The sequence below is a fragment of the Diceros bicornis genome, chromosome 13, assembly GCF_020826845.1.
Source record: "Diceros bicornis minor isolate mBicDic1 chromosome 13, mDicBic1.mat.cur, whole genome shotgun sequence".
In the NCBI taxonomy this organism is placed as follows: domain Eukaryota; kingdom Metazoa; phylum Chordata; class Mammalia; order Perissodactyla; family Rhinocerotidae; genus Diceros; species Diceros bicornis.
Genome location: NC_080752.1, coordinates 23091917 through 23114145, shown reverse-complemented (window position 1 = coordinate 23114145; position 22229 = coordinate 23091917). Strand labels below are relative to the sequence as shown.

The following is a 22229-nucleotide window of genomic DNA, read 5'->3' as shown; positions in this document are numbered from 1 at the left end:
CTCCATCCCTCCAGCTACCTTTTAAAAGTGATTTGTTGGGCCGGCCCCGTGGCATAGTGGTTAAGTTCGGCGCACTCTGCTTCAGCAGCCCAGGTTCGTGGGTTCGAATCCCAGGCACAGACCTACACCACTTGTCAGCCATGTTGTGGTGGCATCCCCCATACAAAATAGAGGAAGACTGGCACAGATGTTGGCTCAGGGACAGTCTTCCTCAGCAAAAAAAATAAAAAGACAGCCTCTAGACAGCTGTGGACAGGGTGAACAGAGAGGGGCCAGGCCCAGAGGAGCAGTGGTGAGGCTGTTTCTGGCTGTGCAGCCAGCTGGCCCGGGCGTGGGGAGGGAGCAGCCTCGGGGGTTGGGGGGTCGTCTTGGGATCAGGACCACGCCCACGGGACGACCTCAGACAGCGCACGCTCACTGCTGCAGACCGTGAACTTCAGAGCAGCCGGAGACACTCCACACAGCCGTTTGTGCGAGAAAAACAATCCTGTCTGTCCCTGGCCTGCTCATTGAGCCAGGCGGAGGGTCTTGCGGGCGGCGCTCTCAGGGGCTCAGTGTGTGGATTTGTCTTCTGCTCTCGGGTCTCAGCGCCGGCCTCTCGGTGTGGGGATGCCTCCTCCACCCGACCTCCGGGTGTGAAGGGTCACCTGGGAAACACGGAGCCCCCAGTTGGGCGCTACACCTGAGGCACGGCCCCCAGGAGGCACAGTTCCCTGTGCTTTCGCAAGGGAAATATTTAGCCCTCCTTTTAAAATGAAAAATTTTATTGTAAAAACACATAACCTAAAATTTACCATTTTAATCATTAAGTGTATGGTTCAGTGGTGTTAAGCGCATTCCCGTTGTTGTGCAACCATTAGCACCCTCCATCTCCAGAACTTCCTCATCTTCCCAAACTGAAACTCTGTCCCCAGTGAACACTCACTCCCCACCCCGCTCCCCCAGCCCCTGGCACCCACTGTTCCACTTTCTGTCTCTATGAATTTCACCCCTCTAGGGAACTCATATAAGTGAAATCAAATAATATTTGTTCTTTTGTGTCTGTCTTATTTCACTCAGCATAATGTCCTCAAGGTCCATCCATGTTCTGGCGTGTGTCAGAATTTCCTTCCTGTTTAAGGCTGAATAGTATTCCATTGTGTGGATGGACGGCATTTTGCTTATCCATTCATCCTTTGATGGACTTGGGTTGCTTCCAGGTTTTGGTTCTTGTGAATGACGCTGCTGTGAACCTGGGTGTGCAAGTATCTCTCTGAGACCTTGCTTTCAGTTCTTTTGGTTACGTGCCCAGAAGTGGGATTGCTGGGTCACATGGTAATTCTATTTTTGATTTTTGAGGAACCGCCATACCATCTTCCACAGCGGCTGCACCATTTTACATTCCCACCAACAGCTCACCAGGGTTCCGATTTCCATCTCCTTGCCGACACTTCCTATTTTCTGTTTTTTTGAAAATAGCCATCCTGCTGGATGTCAGCCCTCTTAACAACAAAAATAACTGAGAGGTGAGCCTCATGCCCCGCCAGCCGTCACAGCTGTCAGGGAGCGTGTGCTCCGATCCTTTGCTGGAGGCTTCTGTGGGGTTCCTCACACCCTCTTCTTTTCCACGGTTCCCTTGGCTGGGCCACCAGCACTTATCACCACTCTCTTGATTCCATGATGACACATTGTCACGGCCAGGACATGTGAAATGTCCTGGTCCAGGTAGGGCTGGCGGGATTCCTCCACCTTTTGATTTCTTCCCCCAAAGTGAGGCCACGGAGCATCCTCGGATCTCCACTCTCGGCACCAAGTCTCCTCCAGAAGGCGGCCCTGGGCACCCCTCACTGCAGACCTGCCAGCATCTGCGTTTTGTGTATGTTGAGGAAAGACTGCAAAGCAGTGAGTCTCTCTGTGGGTGTTCTCACGCCGCAGCCCTCCGCGGCCCTCCCTTATGTTGGCCCAGCCCGTCCGACAGAAAACCGTCCAGACCGGGGAGGGAGAGGCTCCAGGAGAGGTCGGCGGTTGCGGGAGGCTCGGCCGCGTGGCACAGGGGTGGCGGGGCCTCCAGAGGACGTGCTGTTTGTATCTGCCTGGCAGTGGATACTCCCTTCCAGCGGCAGGTGTGCCTTTTGCAAACCATCTCTGCCACTTTGTCCCCAGTATTCCTTGACACAGAGCTTTAGAATGAACATTTAAACTGGTCCTAGAAAAAATTTATTCCTGAAAATAAATGTGTGATAGCATCTTCTGTCAGAAAATAAAAACAATGTTTCCCCAGCCAAAAGGGTTTCCCTTCTCTCTTCATGGGAACTGCACGGTCAGGTTGGGTGGCCAGTGGTTGTGACCGGTTCATCTTGGGGCCCTAGAGCGTCTCCTGCCTCTGCTACCCTCCTGTTTCTGTGCAGGTCACTCCCAATATTCCTGGTTTGCATCTGCTGGACCCAGTGGCAGCGAGCTCATCAGCTCCTCCCGAGGACATGGCCGAAGCTTGGTGACCCCCCGCGGGCGCAGGGCAGCCCCCCAGAGAGTGGCATCATTTGGCAAGTCCTTGATGGAGCCCAGGAACCATGTGTGTGCCGTGGAGGCGAGCAGCATGCCTGGTGGAAGGGAGGCAGGCCTAAGCTCTTTGTGAGCCGCGCGCGTGTTTGCACGTCAGAGCATTCCCTGCCTGTGTGGCTGCGGCGTGGTCCCCGTCAGCAGCTGCCGGCTTCCGGGCTGTCCCTGGGCGCCGCTCCATGCGCATTGGCTGTGTTTCTCACGTTGGCTTTCACAGAGGGAGGCCTGCTGGTTGGTGCACCTGCTGGCTGCACAGAGCAGGTGGCCCGCCTTATGTGAGTCTTCACCTGTGGGCGGCTCCTAGCTTTGCCTCTCCTCACCTGTGTGTCTCCAGGAATGCCAGGGGCCTTCTGTGCCCATGCCACCGTCCTCCAGCCAAGAGGTCACAGTCCAGGAATGCGGGGCAGTGACTCCAAGGGTGCACTGAATACAGAAAGACCATGAGAAGCATCTGGCCTGGTTTGAGCACACGTGGGAGGAGGGGTCTGGGCTGCCGGAGCCCCGTATTCCCTGTGGGGTTCGGATGTCAGAACCAGACACATGAAGGCAGCTTGTATTTGCATCAGCAAAACTCATCACATTCACACTTTGAAATCCGAGGAGTGCATGACCAGGATCAAAGAGGTCAAACACGACACCCTGTGGACCTGCTGTTAATTGGAAAGTGAGGGAACTTACATCCACAAAGACTGATGGGTAACGTACCCAACCTGTGCCACCAACACGCTGGCCCATGTGGCCACTGCTGCCCCAGCAGGCCGCCTCGCAAGCTGGAGACCCCGGCCCCCTGGACAGTCGCAGGGCCCAGGCAGGTGACCTGGGGCCATATCCTCGTATGTGACCTGACCCCAGACCACTGCTACCTGGTCTCGGAGCCCGTGACCTCAGAGGAGGTCCTCACTGGCTTCAGGTCTGAGGTTTGGCAATGGTCGGGGAGGATTCCTTCCTCCAGACTGTGAATACTGTCTGGGGCAGTGGCTGGGAGAGCCAGGCCCGGGGAGAGTGGGTTCTGACCGGAGTGGAGATTCAGTATGTTCCTGGGAGCACCCAAAAACGCAAGAGGAGGCACCACAGCTGCAGAAAAACTCCAATAAAAGCATAGTAACTTTTCCCTCAGAAAGAACAGGAGTATCAAGTGCTTCCTGAAACGAGAAAAGAGTCAAGTACTTATTGCTCACAATTTATTCAAACTCATTTGTAGTGGGGAAGGCACTGAAGGAGCCCCTTGTCCTCATCCCACCACCTGGTGACTGTGCTCAGTGAAACAGTGTCATCGAGACAAAGTGTCATCGATGAGCACGCGGGTCCGGATCTGGGAGCTGTGAGCGCTCAGCCGTGTCCCTGAGCCTGGCCAGGATGGAGACACTGGGATGGAGAGGCCAGGCTGGGCCGCCGGCCCACAGCGTCCGCCTCAGGGTCCCAGGGTCGCCTCAGCAACCACGGGGTGACTAGGTACGCCTCCCTCTCATCCTGCAGGACCACATCCTAAGGCTGGACTCCTGCTCCCCTCAATCTCGCTTTACTTGGGGGGTGGCCCTTCCCACACTGGCCCTGTCGTCATCGCCTCTGTCCCGAGTTGTGCCTGCTGAGCACAGGTCCTCACGTGGGCAGGGAGGAGCGGGGAGAGCGGTGGAAGCCCCCAACACCAGGTGTGTGTGCCCCCGGGCATGGTGTCAGCAGTGATCTCGGCCTCTGTGGTGAGGAGCCCCATGACACCCCCGGGGTGCCGGCCTCCTCGGTCAGATCCATTAATATGCATTTGTTTGTGCTTTGGGAGTGCGTCAGCTAACTGAGAAAGGGCAGGATTTTCAGACGTGTGATTTATAACACTAATTAGAAAGGATTCTGCGCTGTTGGGTTAGTTACACTGCTCACCAGAATGTGTTTGTCCCAGTGAAGTTCTGCATTAAAGCCATGAATATCCAGCTCACCCCGAACTGTGGTGTGGACTCAGATTCTGGGAGTGTGATCGACGGGGGCCTGTCATCGATAACCAGGCTAAATGCTGGGAGCAAGAGCCTGAACAGCAGCTGCCAGCCTGACGCCACTCACCCTGAAGCCGGTGCAGGTCTTGTCTGACGGGCACATTTACAGCAGTTTGCATACTCGTCAGGCAGCTATTCCCTGGCTGACAGTGGAACCCCCGTTCCCCATAGACCATCAGCCGATGTTCTGGTGTTAAATGACCCGCCTGAGTGTTCTCCTTCCCGGGCTCACCCCATGGCCTGGCCTTCCTTCTGGAAGCCCCCATTGGTGCTTTGCAGAGGGCCGAGCAGATGGGGAGGGTGACCAGAGAGGAGAAATGGCCATTCTCATTGTGACTGTGACCCAACCCGGCCAACGGGCCGGTGGTCATCGTGCTGTGTGCAGTCTCTTGGCCTGAGGTGATTCAGCCGCACTTTGTCCTGATGGAGCCAGAGTTCATCATGAGCCGTCCGCCCCTGTGGACATGTGACTCCTGCCCCCAGGAAGCCCCCCTCCCTGCCACGCGATGAGACATGGACGTGACCACAACCCGGAGGGAAGGGAAAGGCCGCTGGGAGCTTCTGAGCCAGTGCCTCGGGACCTTGCTGCCATTTGGCGGGAACACTTGAGTCATGTGATGGAGAACGGCGACAGGGAGGCTGAAACAAGGTCCCGCGTGCTGGTGCACGACATGTCCAGCTCCGGCAGCCGGCAGCCGGCAGCGGTGGGTGCAGGCTGAGCTCCGGAGCTGATTTCCGGCATCTTGAATCCCAGTCTCCCACCTGCCCCTGAACAGCCTCGGCACATGGCCCGGCCCTGGGGCTCACGTCCACCCGCAGGATGGGTTGAGCCCAGCACACCTGCACAGGGACGGGAATGAGGACAGCAGTTGTGAGGGCAGCTGGCACGCTTGCCCAGGGCGCAGCGTGGTGCAGTGAGCAGAGCTCCTGCTGTGGGAGGGGCAGGGCGGGGAGGGGCGAGGGCAGCGCAGCCCCACATGAAGGAGTTTGCTCCGAGAGGTGGCCACCCTTCCCTGCGGCTACCACCCTCTGCCCAGGCTTTCTCTGGGGCCTGACCACGTCCCGTTACACCATCTATGGATGCCTGGGCCCAGGGACTGAGCCAACGTCGCTCTGCATCCCGAGCTCCCAGCACGAGGCCTGAGGCCTTAGAAAAGGGCATGAATTCTAGGCTCACGGGCCAGGCGGGGTCAGGGTGATGGATTCAGTTTGGCTCACATGCGGTTTGCATTTGATTGGCCTGGGGATGGTGTCCTGGGGAGAACGGTCTCCTCAGTAAGGAGAGCATTCGAGCAACTTGTTCGCCGAGAGTCGCCCGCCACGTCCCAGCAAACACAGCGTAACTGGGCTCAAGCCAGAAGAGCTCTGGCAGCCGTGTTCACATGCCCCACACGCTCCAGGGCTGTCCCCACCCCGACACAGGACAGCAGCCCGGCCTGGCCCAGGACTCTCCTGCTCTGCTACCCACCCCTCCAGGTCACCTTGCCCATCGTGGTCAGTGAGCACTGCTGCCCCCACCACACACACATACCCACGGACTCTCGCACACACACAGAGACACATGCACACACACAGATGCATGCACACGCGCAGACACACAACACAGACACACACGCACACACCCCATGACGCACACGTGCACAGTAACCCATTCCTGGTAGCAGGCCCTAAGAACCCACAGATAATGCTCAGAGGCCCGTGCTGGCACCAGGGGTGGTCAGCTGGTGACTCTGGGGCAGTCCCCCTCCCCACCCCTAGCCCAGGACGGCAGCACAGGGCCCACTGGGTGGCTGCAGGTTCTCCGTCTGCCATGACACCTTAGAACCTTGCCTCCATTTTGATCTGGCCCATGGCCTGCAGACGTGAGCTGCATCTTAGGGGACATCGAGACACTCTCTGCGATGTCAGCCGCACTCAACACTGACCATTCAGGGAACTCAGTCTCTGGGTCTTGGGGCTGGAGGGATGAGGCTGCCCTGCGGCTCCATGACAGCCAGGCCCCCGTCAGAGGCAGCCATGCCTCTGCCCACCTGGCACCCCCAGCTGGCAGCCTGGCCCCCCCGAAGCCAAGAAATGTTGTTTCACTGCTGCTGTCAGGCGCCCCCGAGGGCTGCAAGTTGTCTGTGCTCCCGGCCTGAGGGTGAGCTGTGGTCGGGCCAGCAGCTGACGTGGCCTGGATGACGGAGCTGCCATCATCTCTTAACGTGATCAGGCTCCCAGCCCCTCGTGCACAGGGACCATGTGTTCCAAACAGCCTGTGGAAAGCTCTTTTTCCCCAGATTTTGGGGTGTCTGAGCTCGTTGGGGCTGCAGCCTTCGGGAGCTGTTCCCATGCCTGCCATGTAGCCCCGAATGGCTGCTCCCGAGGGCCTGCCAGAGCTCTGGGGCCACCCTGTCACCTAGAGGCCAGACCCTGGGCACGTGGGTTCAACTTGTTCTGCGGCTCCTCGGGCCCCGGCCTCAGCTGCTTGTCCTTGAGTGTCCTGCGTTCCTTCCCCAAGTCTGTGGCGCCTGTCCCAGGCCCAGGGTCCCCTGCGGGCAGCGCCCTCCACAGGGAAGAGGCCCCAGCCGCCTTGACTGCAGCCCGGCCCCAGCTGCCGAGCGGCCTCGGCCCACATGCAGGGCAGGAAAGCGAGAGCCCCATTAGCTCCCGCAGCAGAGGGAACAGAACCAGGAGGTGCCTTTGGCTAATTCTTCTTCCAATAGGAGTGATTCACAGTCAAATAAAATAGGATCTTGAAATTTTCCAGGAAAATACCTGTCCTGCTGTTTCATATTGTTCTTCCACCGAGTCATGTGTATGGTTTAGAAAGCGAGGCTTGCTGTGGGGGAGGCAGAGTCGGCGTTCCCCAGCTGTACGACTGTGTGGGTTCGCACTGTGTTTTTAATTGGCCTTTTCACGATCAGGGCCCGTGTGCCGAACACTCACGGCTCCTCTGCCCACGCTGCTGCCGCGCGCAGACCTGGCCTGTTTTATGACACACTCTGCACAACTGCAATGTCCTTGTATTAAAAGGATTTTTGTGCTGACAAGTGTGCCCTTTTGAGCCTGTGTTTTGTTTGCGTTTTGTATAAGTGCCATTGTTCCCAAACTTCCTGGATTCTAAAAGCTCAAAGAGGAGTGCATTTTGCAAAGCCAATTGGGTTGCATTCGAATAAAGTGTAATTTCTCGCCCTCAAGACAGCGTGGTTTCCCAGCAGCCTCCATGCCCGGGGTCCCTTGGAGCCAGGGGGCCGCCCTGCTGTGCGGGGATGGAGGTGCCCCCTGACCTCATGCCCGTCTGAGCCCACGCGGTTCTCTCTGCAGGGACAGTGGCACAGCGACGTCTTCAGTGGACTGGGCAGCATGGCTCACTGCTCTGGGGTCGTCTACCGTGGAATGTGGATCAACGGCCACCCAGCAGGTGGGTGTCCCCCGGCCTCTCCGTTGGCCTTGTGAGGTCCTCTTGTGGGGTCATGTCTGGGTCCGGCCGTGTTCTCTCTCAGGTGGCCCTGGGCAGTCACATGGGAGGTGTTGGACCACGAGGAGTTGGGGGGGCTGGGGTGCAGCGGAAGCTAAGATCCCACCCCCTGTTAGGAAAAACACGTTCCGATGTGGTTTCTAAAGGGCTTGTGACGTGCAGAGGCCCCCATCAGACCTTGGACCCAAGTGGTCCTGCTTCGAGCGGGATGTCCCAGCCTTAGGGGTCTCCTAGGCTCGGGGTTTCCCAGCCTCGGGGTCTCCCAGCCTTCGGGTCTCCCACCCATGGGGTCTCCCAGCCTCGGGGTCTCCCAGCACAGGGTCCTGGGCGTCTGGTGCCCCTGACGAGGTCTTCAGCTGACCCCCTACCCCGAGCTCTCGGCACTGACATGACCACAGGTGGCCTGTGGCCTGCATGGGCCTCCCTGTGTTGCCCCCTGGGCATTGGGGAGGCCTCCCATTAGACTCCAGGACAAAGGTGCCACCCCAGGGGTCAGTCTGGCCAGGGACATGAGTGACTGGTCAGAACCTTGGTGCCAGGTCCGTGGGTGCAGCTGCTGACGAGCCATGCCCCTGAGAGGCTTTGGTCCAGGCAGCCCCCATGTACCTCGAGTGGGTCCCCAGAACCTCCGGGCTGGGAGAGGCCACCGTGCACTAATAACCCTCAGCACACGCGGCACCTGTTGGGCCAGGCGGGACTCCTTGGTGGGGGTGCAGGTCTGGGAAGGGAAGTGGCTGAGGGTACTTGGGGGGCGGTCTTGGCACCCACAGTGCACAGCACATCCCCCGGGGGTGCCACAGCCACCTGAAGCCCAGGTCAGGCGGGGTCTGCTTTGAGGGGCTCCTGGATCCTTCCCAGCCCCCGGCCTTAGGCGGGGCCCTAGGTCCACCAGGAGCCTCTTAGTAACTTCACCTTGGGAAGGAATCCTGATCCCACCCCGCCCAAATTAGGGGCCAGTCGGAACCCCTGGGTGTGAAAGACACTGGCAAGAGGCATGAGACATGGCCTTGCTTCCCCACAATGGGCTCGGGCCATGCCCCGGACTCCCCGGAGCCAAGGTGGGCTCTGCCTTTACCCTGCTGAATGCCGGGCGGTCCCCTGGAGCAGAGCAGGGCTGCGCCCACATAAGCTGATGCCCTCCAGCCCCAGAGTCGTCACGAAGTCCCACCAGCACCTGTGGCCCTGGACATGCTCGTGTGGGTGCTTCCTCCCAGCTGGCGTATCGTGGGTAGAGCTTCCGGTGGCCTGACATCCTGAGCTTCCCCAGCGTTTGCTTAAAGACCCTAAGCTGTGCTGTGCCGAGGTCATCGCTTCTGGGGAGTCAGAGACTCGGGGCAGCCCAGGCTGTGCGAAAATGCCGTATCCAGCTGCTCAGACCCCAGAAGACGCCCCCACAGGTCCTAGTGGAGCAGGGGCGGCCCTGACCGCCAGGAGGTGCTGGCCGACTGGCCTGCAGGGGGACCCACCCTCGCCAGGCTGGCTCCCGGGCAGCTGGCCTCAGCGCCTCGTCCAGCACACAGCAAGTCCCTGACTCAGATGCAGGGAATGCAGGACCTGGGTCCCAACCAGCAGGAGGACGTGCCGGAACGTTCCGCTGTGTGCAGACCTGAACACTGCTGTGCACCACCTCCACCTCTTCAACATTTGGAGGATGTCTGCAGTGTCTGATATGATCAAGGCATTTCTGAAATGAATTCCTTTAGATAATTATAGCTGACCCTCCGAGCGGGTCACGTCTTAGTTTTCACGATGGCCAGGGTCACTTGTTGGTGAGGCGGCTCGGGCAGGGACGTGCCAGCCTTTACGGCCATGCGCACGTTCATGCCCGTGAGAGGACCTGTAGGGGTGTGGGGTCCGTACTGGTGGCTCTCAGTTTGGGCGCAAGCGGCTGGCGGGCCCAGCCTCCCTCTGATGCCGCGCTCTGTTCTCTCCCAGCACAAGCCACAAGGATCGTGATTCTGGGTCCGGAGGTGATGGATGTGGCCCCAGGAACTTCCTTCTCCTTGAGGGTTCAGCTGCAGCAGGACGACGGGGAAGTTGCCAAGAGTAAGCATCTCCAAGATGACGACTGAACTTTTCGGAAAGATAAACAGGTGTCAGGTTCTCAAGTCGGGGGAACGCAAACAAGATGCGGCATGTGGCTCTGGCATCCCGCACGCTCCAAGGTCACTTTGTTTAGATGTTCTTGATACCAGAGCCTTTGCAGAAGGGACAGCAGGCGTGTGCACCCTCTGGCTGGTGGAAGGCAGCCATGCGTGTGCATACATGCGTGCAAGCACGCCTGCATGTGTGTGAACACGTGTGTGCGAGCACATGTGCTCTGTGTGTGCGTGCATGTGCCTGCAGTTATCACACATCTTACAGAATGCAGAGGACAGATGACTATCTGCAGTGCTGCACGCATCAGCGTAGGGCCAGTCACAGCCTGGCAAGGGGAGAGTTTGTTGTCCTCCACGGGGAATCGAGGAGGGACGGAGTTCCACCCTTCTGGGCTGCTTGTTAAGTGGTCTAATCAGCCCTGCGGTGATGCAGAGGGATGGACGAGCTGACTTCCCAAAGCCCTCCTGCCCGGTGAGCGGAGGGCCTGGTGCAGAGCTGGACGTTCTGGCCAAGGCAGCAGGGCAGAGGGTCCCCAGCGTGCAGTGGCCCCCACACTGGCACCTGTGCCATCGCCGGGGTGGGACCGCCCGTTAGTAAACGAAAGCCCAGGATTCTTAATGGACGTGAATTCACCCTAGTTCAATAAGCGTTAACGAGGAGGCCTCGGTGAGCAGCGTATATCAAACACATTTAGTCACGACTGGTTTATTTTAACAACTTTATTGCAGTATCATTTACATACCATCAAATTCACCTGTATTAAGTGATACAGTGATTTTTAGCAGATTTAGAGTAGGGCAGCCATCACCATGCCACACCTCCAGCTCGGAACATTTCCTTCACCCCAGAAAGATCCCTCGTTCCTGCTGGCAGCCCGGCTCCCACCCTCACCCCGGGCAACCACGCATCCACTTTCTGTCCATGGATCTGCCTCTTCTGCACGTGTCCTGTGAATGCAGTCCTTCCACATGGGGCCTTTTCCTCGGCTGCTCTCACCTGCACAGGGTATTTGAGGTCCACCTGTGGCGGTTGTCAGTCGGTCTTTCCTTTTTACTGACCGATAGTCACCACACCCAGACACCACGTTTTATTGACCATTCGTCCACAATGGACATCTGAGTGTCTGCACCTTTTGGCTACTATGAATAGTGCTGCTTTCAACGTGTGTGTTCAAGTTTTTGTGTAAACGTATGTTTCACTTCTTTTGGGTCCCTCCCTATGAATGGAATTGCTGGATCATATGGTACGTTTCTGTTTAAACTTTTAAAGAAACTGCCAAACTGCTTTCCAAAGTGGCTGCCCCATTTTCTGATCCCCTGAGCACGTCCCAGCGTTCTGATTTCCGCAAGTCCTCGCCAGCACTTGGTTCTCCCCACAGCAGCCGTCCGACCGTGTCAGGTGGCGTCTCCTCGTGGTTCTGATTTGCATTTCTCTAACGACTGGTGATGATGAGCAGCTTTTCCAGTGCTTGTTGGCCATGTGTATGTCTTCTCTAGAGAAATGTTTATTCAAATGTTTTACCCATTTTTAAAAATTGCGTTGTTTGTCTTCTTATTTTTGAGTTATGCGAGTTCTTTATGTATTCTGGATACAAGTCCTTTATCAGATACAGCTTTGCAAATATTTTCTTTCAGTCTGTGGCTTATCTTTTCATTTTCTTGATGCTGTCTTTTGAAGTGCAAAGGTTTTTAATTTTGATGAAGTCCAATTTGTCAATTTTTTCTTTTATGGATTGTAGTTTTGGTAACGTATCTAAGAATTCTTAGCCTAACCCAAGTTCACAAAGATTTTCTCTTATTTCCCTGCAGAAATGTTGCTCATGCATTGAGGTCTGTGATCCATTTGAGTTAATTTTTGTGGATAAGGTAAACGCCTAAGTTCATCTTTTTTCGTGTGGATGTCCGGTTGTCCCAGCGCATGTGTTGGAAAGACTGTCCTCTCCCCACTGAATTGCCTGGCACCTTGGTGGGAAGTCACTTGGCTGTAGGATGGGGGTTTGTGTCTGGACTCTCGACTTTGTTCTGTTGATCTAGGTGTCTGTCCTTGCACCACCACCACACTGTCTTGATTATTGTAGCCTCGGAGTAAGCTTTGAAATTGGAGATTCCTCCAATTTTGTTCCTTTTCAAAATTGCTTTGGCTATTCTGGGACCTTCGTATTTCCATACAGTATAAATTTTTTAGGATCAGGTTGACAATTGCTGCCAAAAAAAAAAAAAGCCTGCTGGGGTTTTGTTAGGAATTGCGTTGACTCTAGCTTGGAGAACTGCCTTCAGCAGGACTGAATCTTCCAGTTCGTGAGCATGAAACAGCTCTCTGTCTCTCACCAGGGTTTGTGATTGTTAGAGTGCACGTCTCCCACTTCTTTTGTGAAATTTATTAATAAATGATTAATAATTTATTATTAGTTATTTAATTATAATGTGTTATCAATAAATTTATTTTTTGGATTTATTCTTTTATGCTATTATGAGTAGAATTGTTTCCTTTTCTTCATTTCAGAAATTGCCAGACTGCAATTGATTTTTGTGTATTGATCTTATATCCTTTGACCTTGCTGAACTCATTTGTTAGTTCTACTAGTTTTTCTGAGGATTTCTTAGGATTTTCTATATACAGTATCATGTCATCTACAAATAAACAGTTTTCCTCCTTCCTTTCCAGTCTGGATATTTTCTTCCTGTTGGTTGCACCATTTTCCCTTCCCTGAGGTTCTAATTGCTCCACATCCTCGCCAGCGCTTGTTGTTGTCTATCTTTTGGAAAGCCATCCTAAAGGGTGTGCAGTGGAATTTCCTTGTGGCTCTGATTTGCATTTCCCTAGTGACTAGTGATGTGGAGCATCTTTTCACGGACTTATTGGCCATTTGTATATCTTCTTTGGTGAAATGTCTATTCAGATCCTTTGCCCACTTATCTTTTTATTGTGAATTATTTAGAGTTCTTTATACATTCTGGATACAAGTCCCTTGTCAGATATCTGATTTGCAAATATTTTTTCCCATTACGTGAGTTGTCTGGCAGTTTCTTGATGGTGTCCTTTGAACACGAAAGTTTACATTTTTTTTTTTTCCTGAGGAAAATTCGCCCTGAGCTAACATCTGTGCCAGTCTTCCTCTATTTTGTATGTGGGGCTGGCCCGTGGCTTAGCGGTTAAGTGCTCGCGGTCCGCTACTGGCGGCTCAGGTTCGGATCCTGGGCGCGCACCGACGCACGGCTTCTCCGGCCATGCTGAGGCCACGTCCCACATACAGCAGCTAGAAGGATGTGCTGCTATGACATACAACTACCTACTGGGGCTTTGGCGGAAAAATAAATAAATAAATAAAATTATTTTGTATGTGGGATGCCACCACAGCATGACTGACAAGGGGTGTATGTCAGCGCCTGGGATCCGAACCCATGAACCTGGGCTGCTGAAGCAGAGCATGCCGAAGTTAACCACTACGTCATGGGGCCGGCCCCCAAAAGTTTTAAATTTTGATGAATTCCACTTGATCTATTTTTTTCTTTTGTTGCTTGTGCTTTTGCTGTCATATCTAAGAAGACAGCCTAGCCCAGACTCATGAAGATATATTCCAATATTTTCTTCTAAGAATTTATATTTTTAGCTCTGACATTTAGGACTATGATCCACTTGGAGTTAATCTTTATGTATGGTGTGAGGCAGGAGTCCAACTACATTCTTTCGCATGTGGATATCCAGTTGTCCCCATGTCATCTGTTGAAAGACTGTTCTTTCCGCCATTGAATTATCGGGGCATCCATTTGCTAAAATTTTGTTTAGAATTTTTGCATGTCTGTTCACGAAGGATATTGGTATTGAATTTTTTTTCCTTATAATGTCTTTGTCTGGTTTTGGTATCAGGGTCATGCTGGCCTCATAGAATGAGTTGGGGAAAATTCCCTCCTCTTCAATTTTCTGGAAGAGTTTGTGTTGAATTAGTATTATTTCTTTCTTAAATGTTTGGTAGAATTCAATATGAAACCCATCTGGGCCTGGAGTTTTCTTTGTGGAAAGATTTTTAACTCCTAATTCACTTTCTTGACTAGATATAGGGCTATTTAGGTTTCCTATTTCTTCTAGAGTGAGGTTGGTGTTTTGTGTCTTTCAAGCAATATTTGTTCATTTTTTCTAAGTCGTCAGATTTATTGGCATAAGCTTGTCATAATATACCGTTGTTCTCCCTTTAATGCATTGATATCACCTCTCTTGATCCCAGTATGGATTACTGGTGACTTCTTTCTTTTTTCCTGACTAGTCTAGCTAGAGGTTATCAGTGTCACTGATAAACAACCAACTTTTGGCTTCGTTGATTTCTCTATTGTTGTCTGTTTTCTATTTCATTGATTCTTATCTTGATTTTATTATTTCCTTACTTCTTCTTACTTTGGGTTTAATTTGCTCTCCTTTTTCTAGTTATTAAAGTGAAAACTAAGGTTCTTTATTTCAGACCTTTCTTTTCTAGAACAGAAGTTTATTGCTATAAATTTCCCCCTTTGTAATGCTTTAGCTGCATCCCGCAAGTTTTGACATGTTGTGCTTTCATTTTCATTCAAATCAAAATACTTTCTGATTTCTCTTTTGATTTCTTTCTGGATCCATGAGTTATTTAGGAGAGTGTAATTTCATTTCCAAATATTTGGAGATTTTCCAGAGATCTTTCTGTTATTGATTTCTAACTTAACTGTTATTGATTTCTAACTCTTAATTTCTTAAGAGCGTGAAATATGCTCTTATTGGGTAGACTATTCTATAAATATCAATCAGGTGAGTTTTGTTGATGTTGTTTGAGTTTGCTATATCTTTGCTGATTTTCTGTCTGCTTGTCTATCAATTATTGACAGTGGTATATTGAAATCTCTGATTGTAATTGTGGATTTGTCTATTTCTGCTTTCATTTCTATCAATTTTTGCTTCGTTTATTTTTTATTTTATTTATTTATTTATTTATTTTTTGCTGAGGAAGATTCACCCTGAGCTAACATCTGTGCCGATCTTCCTCTATTTTTTATATGTGGGATGCTGCCACAGCATGGCTTGATGAGCGGTGTGTGGGTCCATGCCCGGGATCCAAACCTGCAAACCCTGGGCCGCTGATGCAGAGCACGCGAACTTAACCACTACGCCACTGGGCCAGCCCTGGACATCTACTTTCTGTGATATTAATATAGTCACTCAGTCTTCTTTTGACAGTGTCAGCATCTTTGGCCATCCTTTTACTGGTAACCTATTTGTGTCTTTATATTTAAAGTGTGCTTTTTGTAGGCAGCATACAGTTGGGTCTTGCTTTTTTCTCCAATCAAACTGTCTCTAGGTTTTGATTGAAGTGTTTACACCATTCACATTTAATATAATTATTGATAAAGCAGGTTCAATCTTACCGTTTACTGTTTGTTTTCTAATTGCCCCAGTGGTTTATTTTTCCCTTTATACTCTGTTCCTATCTTTTTTGGATTAACTGAGTATTTTTTGTGATTCCATTTTATCTCCTCTGTTGATTATCAATTGTAACTCTTTGTTTTGTTATTTTAGAGGTTGCTTTAAGGTTTACAATATACGTCTTTAACTTATCACAGTCTACCTTCAAGTGATACTGAACTACATGTATAAGAATCTTACAATAGTACATACTTCTTTTTCTACAAACCCAATCTTTATACTGTTGTTTTCAAACATTTTACATTCATATGTCTAATAAACTTCATAATACATTGTTATCATTTTTGTTTAAATAGTCATTTATCTTTTAAAGAATATTTAACAAACAGAAAAGGAAATCTCATCTATTTACTCATGTGGTTACCATTTCTTCTCCTCATTCCTTCCTGGACCTCCAGATTTCCATCTGGTACCATTTTCCTTCTGCCTGAAGGACTTAATCTTTAACATTTCTTGTCATACAGGTTTGCTGGTGATGAATTCTTTCAGCTTTCATATGTCTGGAAAGTCTTGATTTTACTTTCTTTTTTTTGTGTGTGTGTGAGGAAGATTGGCCCTGAGCTAACATCTGTTGCCAGTCTTCCTCTTTTTTTTTTTTTGATAAGGAAGATCAGCCCTGAGCTAACATCAATTGCCAATCCTCCTCTTTTTGCTGAGGAAGATTGGCCCTGAGCTAACATCTGTGCCCATCTCCTCTACTTTATATGTGAGATGCCACCACAGCATGGCTTGATGAGAGATATGCAGGTCTGCACCTGGGATCCAAACCTGCGAAACCCGGGCCCTTGAAGTGGAGCGCACACACTTAACAGCTACGCCACAGGGCCGGCCCCTACTTTCGTTTTTGATAGATATTGGTACCAGGTGTAGATTTCTGGTTCATCTTCCAGCGTTTCAAGGATTTCTCCATTCTCTTCTTGTCTGCATTGTTTCCAGTGAGAAATCTGCTGTCATCCTTGTCTTTGCGTCTCTACAGACATGTCCTTTTTCTCTGGCTGCTTTTAAGATTTTCTCTTTATCACTGATTCGAGCAATTGGATTTTGATGTGACACGGTGTAGTTTTCTTCATGTTTTTTGTGCTTGGAGTCCATTGAGCTTCTTGGATCTATGGGTTTATAGTTTTCATCAAGTTTTCAGCCATTATTTCTTCAAATAATTTTTCTGTCACAGCCTCTCCCTCCCTCTTTTAGGGCCCCCAATTACCCACATATTAGGCTGCTTGAAGTTACCTCACTGTTCATGGACTCTCTTTCTCTCCCTCCCTCCCTTCCCTCCTCCCTTCCTTCTTTTCCCTTATTCTTCTTTTTTCTGTCAGTGTTTCATTTTGGATAGTTTCTACAGCTATGTTTTCAAGTTCATGAATATTTTTTTCTTCAATGTCTCATCTGTCATTGACCATGTCCAGAGAACACATGGAATACAGTTGTAATAATAACTGTTTAAAGTTTCCTTTTCTGCTAATTCTTTTTTGTGTGTGTGAGGAAGATCAGCCCTGAGCTAACATCCATGCTAATCCTCCTCTTTTTGCTGAGGAAGACCGGCCCTGAGCTAACATCTATTGCCAATCCTCCCCTTTTTTTTTCCCTTTTTCTCCCCAAAGCCCCAGTAGATAGTTGTATGTCATAGCTGCACATCCTTCTAGTTGCTGTATGTGGGATGCAGCCTCAGCATGGCCGGAGAAGCAGTGCGTCGGTGCTCGCCCGGGATGCGAACCTGAGCCGCCAGCAGCGGAGTGGGTGCACTTAACCGCTAAGCCACGGGGCCAGCCCCACTGCTAATTCTAACATGTGTGTCAGTTCTGGGTCCCTTTCAGTTGACTGAGCTCTTCCTCGTTGTGGGCTGTGCTCTCCTGTGTTCTTTGTGAGCCTGGTCATCTTTGATTGGATGCCAGACACTGTGAGTTTCACCTTGTTGGGGCTGGATACTTCCGTGTTCCTGTGAGTGTTCTTGAGCTTTGCTCCAGGCACAGTTAAGTTATTGGGAGGCAATGCCTTCCTTTCAGGTCTTGCTTGTGTGATTGGTTAGGTCTGGAGGAGAGCTCAGTCTAAGACCGACTATTCCTCGTTACTGAAGCAAGCCCCGTCTGAGAGCTCTGCCCGTATGCGTGCCTTCTGGCTGGAACAGGCCCCCCAGCCCTGCCCCCTCCGCTCTCCGGGTGGTTCTTCCTTGCCCAGGACCCAGTGGAGCTGTGCTCCGCTGTCCACCCAGGGGCCCTCAGACCCTGCAGACGGCCGGGTCCTCCCTCCTCTCTGCCCCTCGTCTTTGGGACCTGAGGACTCCTGCTGTGTGCCTGCTATCCCCGACTTACAGCCGTGTCTCCTCACCCGAGGGAGGGGGTTTTCTGAGCTCTGCTCAGGTCTCCGCTCTGCACCCAATCCCGCACACTCAGGGCAGCGACCTGCAGTTACAGAGGCCACGTCTTTCGGGGGCCGCTGTCCTTGCCTGAGGTCTAGGATCTTGAAAGTCGTTGTCTCGTCATGTTTCATCTGCTTCTTTTGTTGCTGCGAGTAGAAGGGACATTGGTTCCGGTTTCTCCATCTTTACCAGAAACGGAGGCTGATAAACCGTGGTTGGTTTTTATGCTGCATTTGGCACCTTCTCTTTCCACGGCAAAGTACTTCCAGTATTTGCCCCGCCATGTCTCCTTGTCCAGATCTTAGCAACACAAGAGCCTGGGTGACAGGCCTTCACTGACACTGGTTGTTGTTGACTCTCCTTCTCCACTGGACCCTGAACCCCCAAGTCCATGTGACCAGGGGTGTAGGCGAGTAGGACAGACCCCATCCCCTGGGTCAAGGTGGGTGATAGGTAATAAGCGGCGACGTCCCCCCAGGTGACCAGGACCACGGGGAGGCAAGCCATCCCCCACACCCCTGAGTGGGCTGAGGCTGAGGTATGCAGCTGGTGAACCCGAGGGCTGGCCAGCAAGGAGAGGCCCTCCCAGAGAGTGTAGGGATGGGGCCAGAGGTGCGGTGGGTGCCCTGAGGCCCAGACCTGGAGATGGTCGGGACTCACAGTGAGGGGACAGAGATGTTGGGGAGGTCGTGGACGGTTTAGCCGAGGGCCAGGAGGGACAGACTGGGAAGGCAAGCGTGATCTCAGATTGAATGTGGTCATGGCTTGGGGCCAGCACCCTGCTCCTGGGAGGCTCTGCTGAAATGCCCCTCACAAATGCCCTCAGCCCTGAGTCCCTGCCCAGGGCAAGGCTAGGGAGGAGGAGAGAGACCCAGGTCCTGGGTGTCGTGCCGTTCCTTGGCACAGTCTGCTTCACTCTCCTTCCGGAAGGTGAGGATGGCCGGGTTTTAAAGATCTCAGCGGGCGTCAGATACGTGCAGCTCCCAGCCTACTCGGAGGTCAGCTTCTTCCAAGTGGACGAGGACAACCAGGAGATGCCCATCCAGACCCCGTTGTGAGTAAGGGTGACCCCGGGCGATGCCCCTGTGGGGCGGGGGGAGGAGGTCCTTCCTCGACTTTGAGGAGGAATGGCCCAGAACTGCTCCACCTGGAGCCCCTCCCCAAGCGCTTCCACACCCTCCAGACGCTGCGGGCACTGGGGACACAGCGGTGACCTCCAGACATGGCATGCTCAGTCTAGTGGAGGGGAAACAAAGGCACCGTCAGGCAATGAGGGCCGGACAGGAAGGGGAGCCGGGCAGAGTGACAGGGAGGGACTGAAGCTGGGGCCGCGGCCTGGTTTCAGGTGGTCCTAGAGCCTCCTCCTTCCTCCCTCCCCACTTCCTAGTCTCCGTTCCCCGCTCCCTCCTTCCTTTGCACCACCTCAGTCTCAGAGAGGCCACCTTGGCCCTTTCTCCTCTCTGGAATGGCCCCTGGGCCACTGTGTCCCCCCGTGGCCAGGTGTCACCCCAGCCTGGTGTGAGCAGAGCCCGCCCTGCCATTCCCTTCACAGTGGGTTTGAGTGCATCGCCTATCCTTTGTCCAGCCCCAAGTCTGGGGCCCTGGAACCCAGAGCTGCCCTGGAAAGTGCCGGAGCCGACTCGCCGCTCCCCAAGGGAGACCTGGAGCCGGTGCTGGCATCAGACACCTTGCGTGGCCAGGAGGACACCCCCGGCGGCCTGCCTGGTGAGTGGAGTTGGCCAACTGGTCGTCGGTGGATGGCACAAACACTTAGGGGTGCATGGGGTGACAGCAGGTGCCCCAGAACCCAGGCCGGAAAAAAATGAAATTGACCCCTGAGAACCGGCACAGTGACCTGGAAGAGACGGGACATCCCAAGAGGACAGTGCCCAGGCCGGAACAGGCCTTGGCCGGAAAGCGAGCAGGACCCTCCTCCACAGGGCCAGTCACCATGGCGATGGGTTAGAAGGCAGGCTGGGGGCTGCCCTTCCTGAGCGTCCAGGCCGCTGGTGTGCAGGTCCTCACCGTGCCGACGTGGGGGAAGGGCAGTCACAGCGGGCGGCCACGGTGGCTGTCCTGTGCTCTCCACATGCAGATCCTGTCGTTGCTGTAAATGCAAAGTGAGGTTGTTTTGTCCGTCTACCATGAGCTGGCCGGTGGGATGCAGCCCCCTGGCCTGATGGTCTCAGAGCTGTCTCTGGGTCCATCAGGCCAAGGCCTGGGCCTGGAGGGTGATAAACTCCCCAAGGCCTCTGCCACCATGAGGCCTGTGGTCAGCCTGGACAGGACACCCGATGGCTCCTGCCATGTAGGCCCCCGACCTAGGTGACCCCCCGGCTCTGTGGGGAGCCTGCGGCCTGACTGGTCACGTGTATTTGCCTGGTTTTCTGGCTGATTCTACTTCTGCCCGGAGCACACAGTCAGACAGCATCTCCACGTGCACTCAGTCCCCAGTTCTTCCTGGAGACGCAGCTCCCGGTGCCCAGGCAGAGCCCCCCAGCCACAGGTCGGGCAGGCGAAAACCTGCTTCCGTAGAATGCTCAGTCTCCTTCACCACAGATTGTTCTGAAACTATTCCCAGAACTGGTGCTGGAGCTCAGGGGTTGAATCAGAGTTGAATCACCAGTTTGTTGTGCTCGGGGACATTGAATCCTCCCATACAACTCATGTGGCAGAACCACCACTGGCATCTTAACAGGGGCAGCCTTTGAGTTACCATCCCAGCCGGGCGTCGGCCATGGGGTCCCCCCGGCCCCTGTGCTGTCGCTTCAGGAGACACAGCTGCACCCTGATCCTTCGGGACCATGACAAGGGGAGTGGGGTCGCTCAGTAAACGGGGCTCGGGGGTCCCCGCTGGGCTAATTCACCCACACTTTAGCATTGAGGCCTTCGCACTCTCCTCAGCCCTTTGAGGAGGCCCCCGTCCCCCAGTTAGGAGTCCAGCCCTGGGCGCTGCCAGGTCAGGGGACAGACTTGCAGGTTCCCGTCACGGAGCAAAAGGGGGCGGATGTGAACAGTCCAGACCGAGGCTGGACGAGGGGGCAGTGGAGGCTGGGTCCTTTCCTCCTCCTGGGGCTGCAAGCCTGAGGGGCCATGGGGCCCTGAGCGCCAGGCTGAGTGAAGCCCAGCTAGCTGGTCAGCCCGGCGGATCCAAGGGAACCTGGGGGCCTGGCCCACGACCCCCGCGTCTGCGTTCACCTCAGTTTATAAAAGCAATTTTACGCCATGTCGGCGGAACAGCTCTCATATTTCTGCATAAAAACACTCGCTGGGCGCCACGCCTTCACTTGGAGGGATTTCAGAGCCAGTAACGAGGTCTCAGTCTCGATGGAAACCAGGCCCTGGAATGCGAGGCCCCACGTCTGCTCCTCGCTGTGTGGTGCCAGGGGCTCACACTTGCCAAGGTCACCAGCCTCACATGCCGCCCGCTGTGCAGGTGGGGGCCCACTGCTCGGGCGCGGGGCCAGGTGGGGGCCACTGCAACCTGAGAGGTTCCAGCTCTGCTGGGATGTAGAAAGTCACCTGTGGGGAGGCTGAGGGGACACGTCTTTGGTTTTGTGAGACCTGCGCGGGTCTGAGCCTTCAGCCTCCCGGGTTTGATGCTGAGCCCCGCAGGCGTCTCAGCCGCCTGGTAAAGGCTCCCTGGCCAAATCGGAGGCCTAATCAGAGGGCCCTGGGTCCTCTGCCAGGTGCATCTGGGGACCAACCATGAGAGGTGGGGCTGCTGCTTCTCCACCATTTTCTAGCTGGACCTCCCTGTGCCTCAGTTTCCTCTTCTGTAAAATGAGGGTATAACAGCGTCTGCCTCCAGGACTGCTGACCGAGTGCCTCTCTGCACCTCCGCCTGGCTCCTGTCCCCATCCCGGGGTCTGACCCCAGAAGCGCACACTGAGAAGGGAGGAGGAGCCCCCTGGGGGAGAGGGGTCAGGGAGGTGGGCTCCACTCTGCTTTCACTTCTCTTAAAACTGGTCATTTCAGGCCGGCCCCGTGGCTTAGCGGTTAAGTGTGCGTGCTCCGCTGCTGGCGGCCCAGGTTCGGATCCCAGGCGCGCACCAACACGCCGCTTCTCCGGCCATGCTGAGGCCACGTCCCACATACAGCAACAGAGGGATGTGCAGCTATGACATACAACTATCTACTGGGGCTTTGAGGGGGGGGAATAAATAAATAAAATTATTAAAAAAAAAAACACTGGTCATTTCCCTCGCGGAAACAGCTCACCCCTCGCCGCTCTGCAGGATCACTCCTGCTGAAAGTTTCCTCTCCACATGCGGCCTGCAGAGCGTCCATCGTCGTCATCCCCCACCCCACCACACTCGGCCCCTCGCCCCCGCCCGAGCCCTTCCGA

The 22229-nt window shown here is 53.6% G+C and overlaps 1 protein-coding gene across 1 annotated transcript in view; it reads left to right on the top strand.

Annotated features, from left to right (window-relative positions):
- The window catches only part of MORN1 (MORN repeat containing 1), a 31217-nt gene extending 9237 nt beyond the window's left edge, over window positions 1-21980 (top strand). The window contains exons 7-10 of the mRNA XM_058552687.1: window positions 7830-7926; window positions 9919-10029; window positions 18812-18935; window positions 19434-21980. Of these exons, the coding sequence (XP_058408670.1) occupies window positions 7830-7926; window positions 9919-10029; window positions 18812-18935; window positions 19434-19707 (606 nt within the window). The 3' untranslated portion in view covers window positions 19708-21980. The remainder of the gene's footprint in view (window positions 1-7829; window positions 7927-9918; window positions 10030-18811; window positions 18936-19433) is intronic.
- The last annotated feature ends 249 nt before the right edge of the window (window positions 21981-22229 follow it).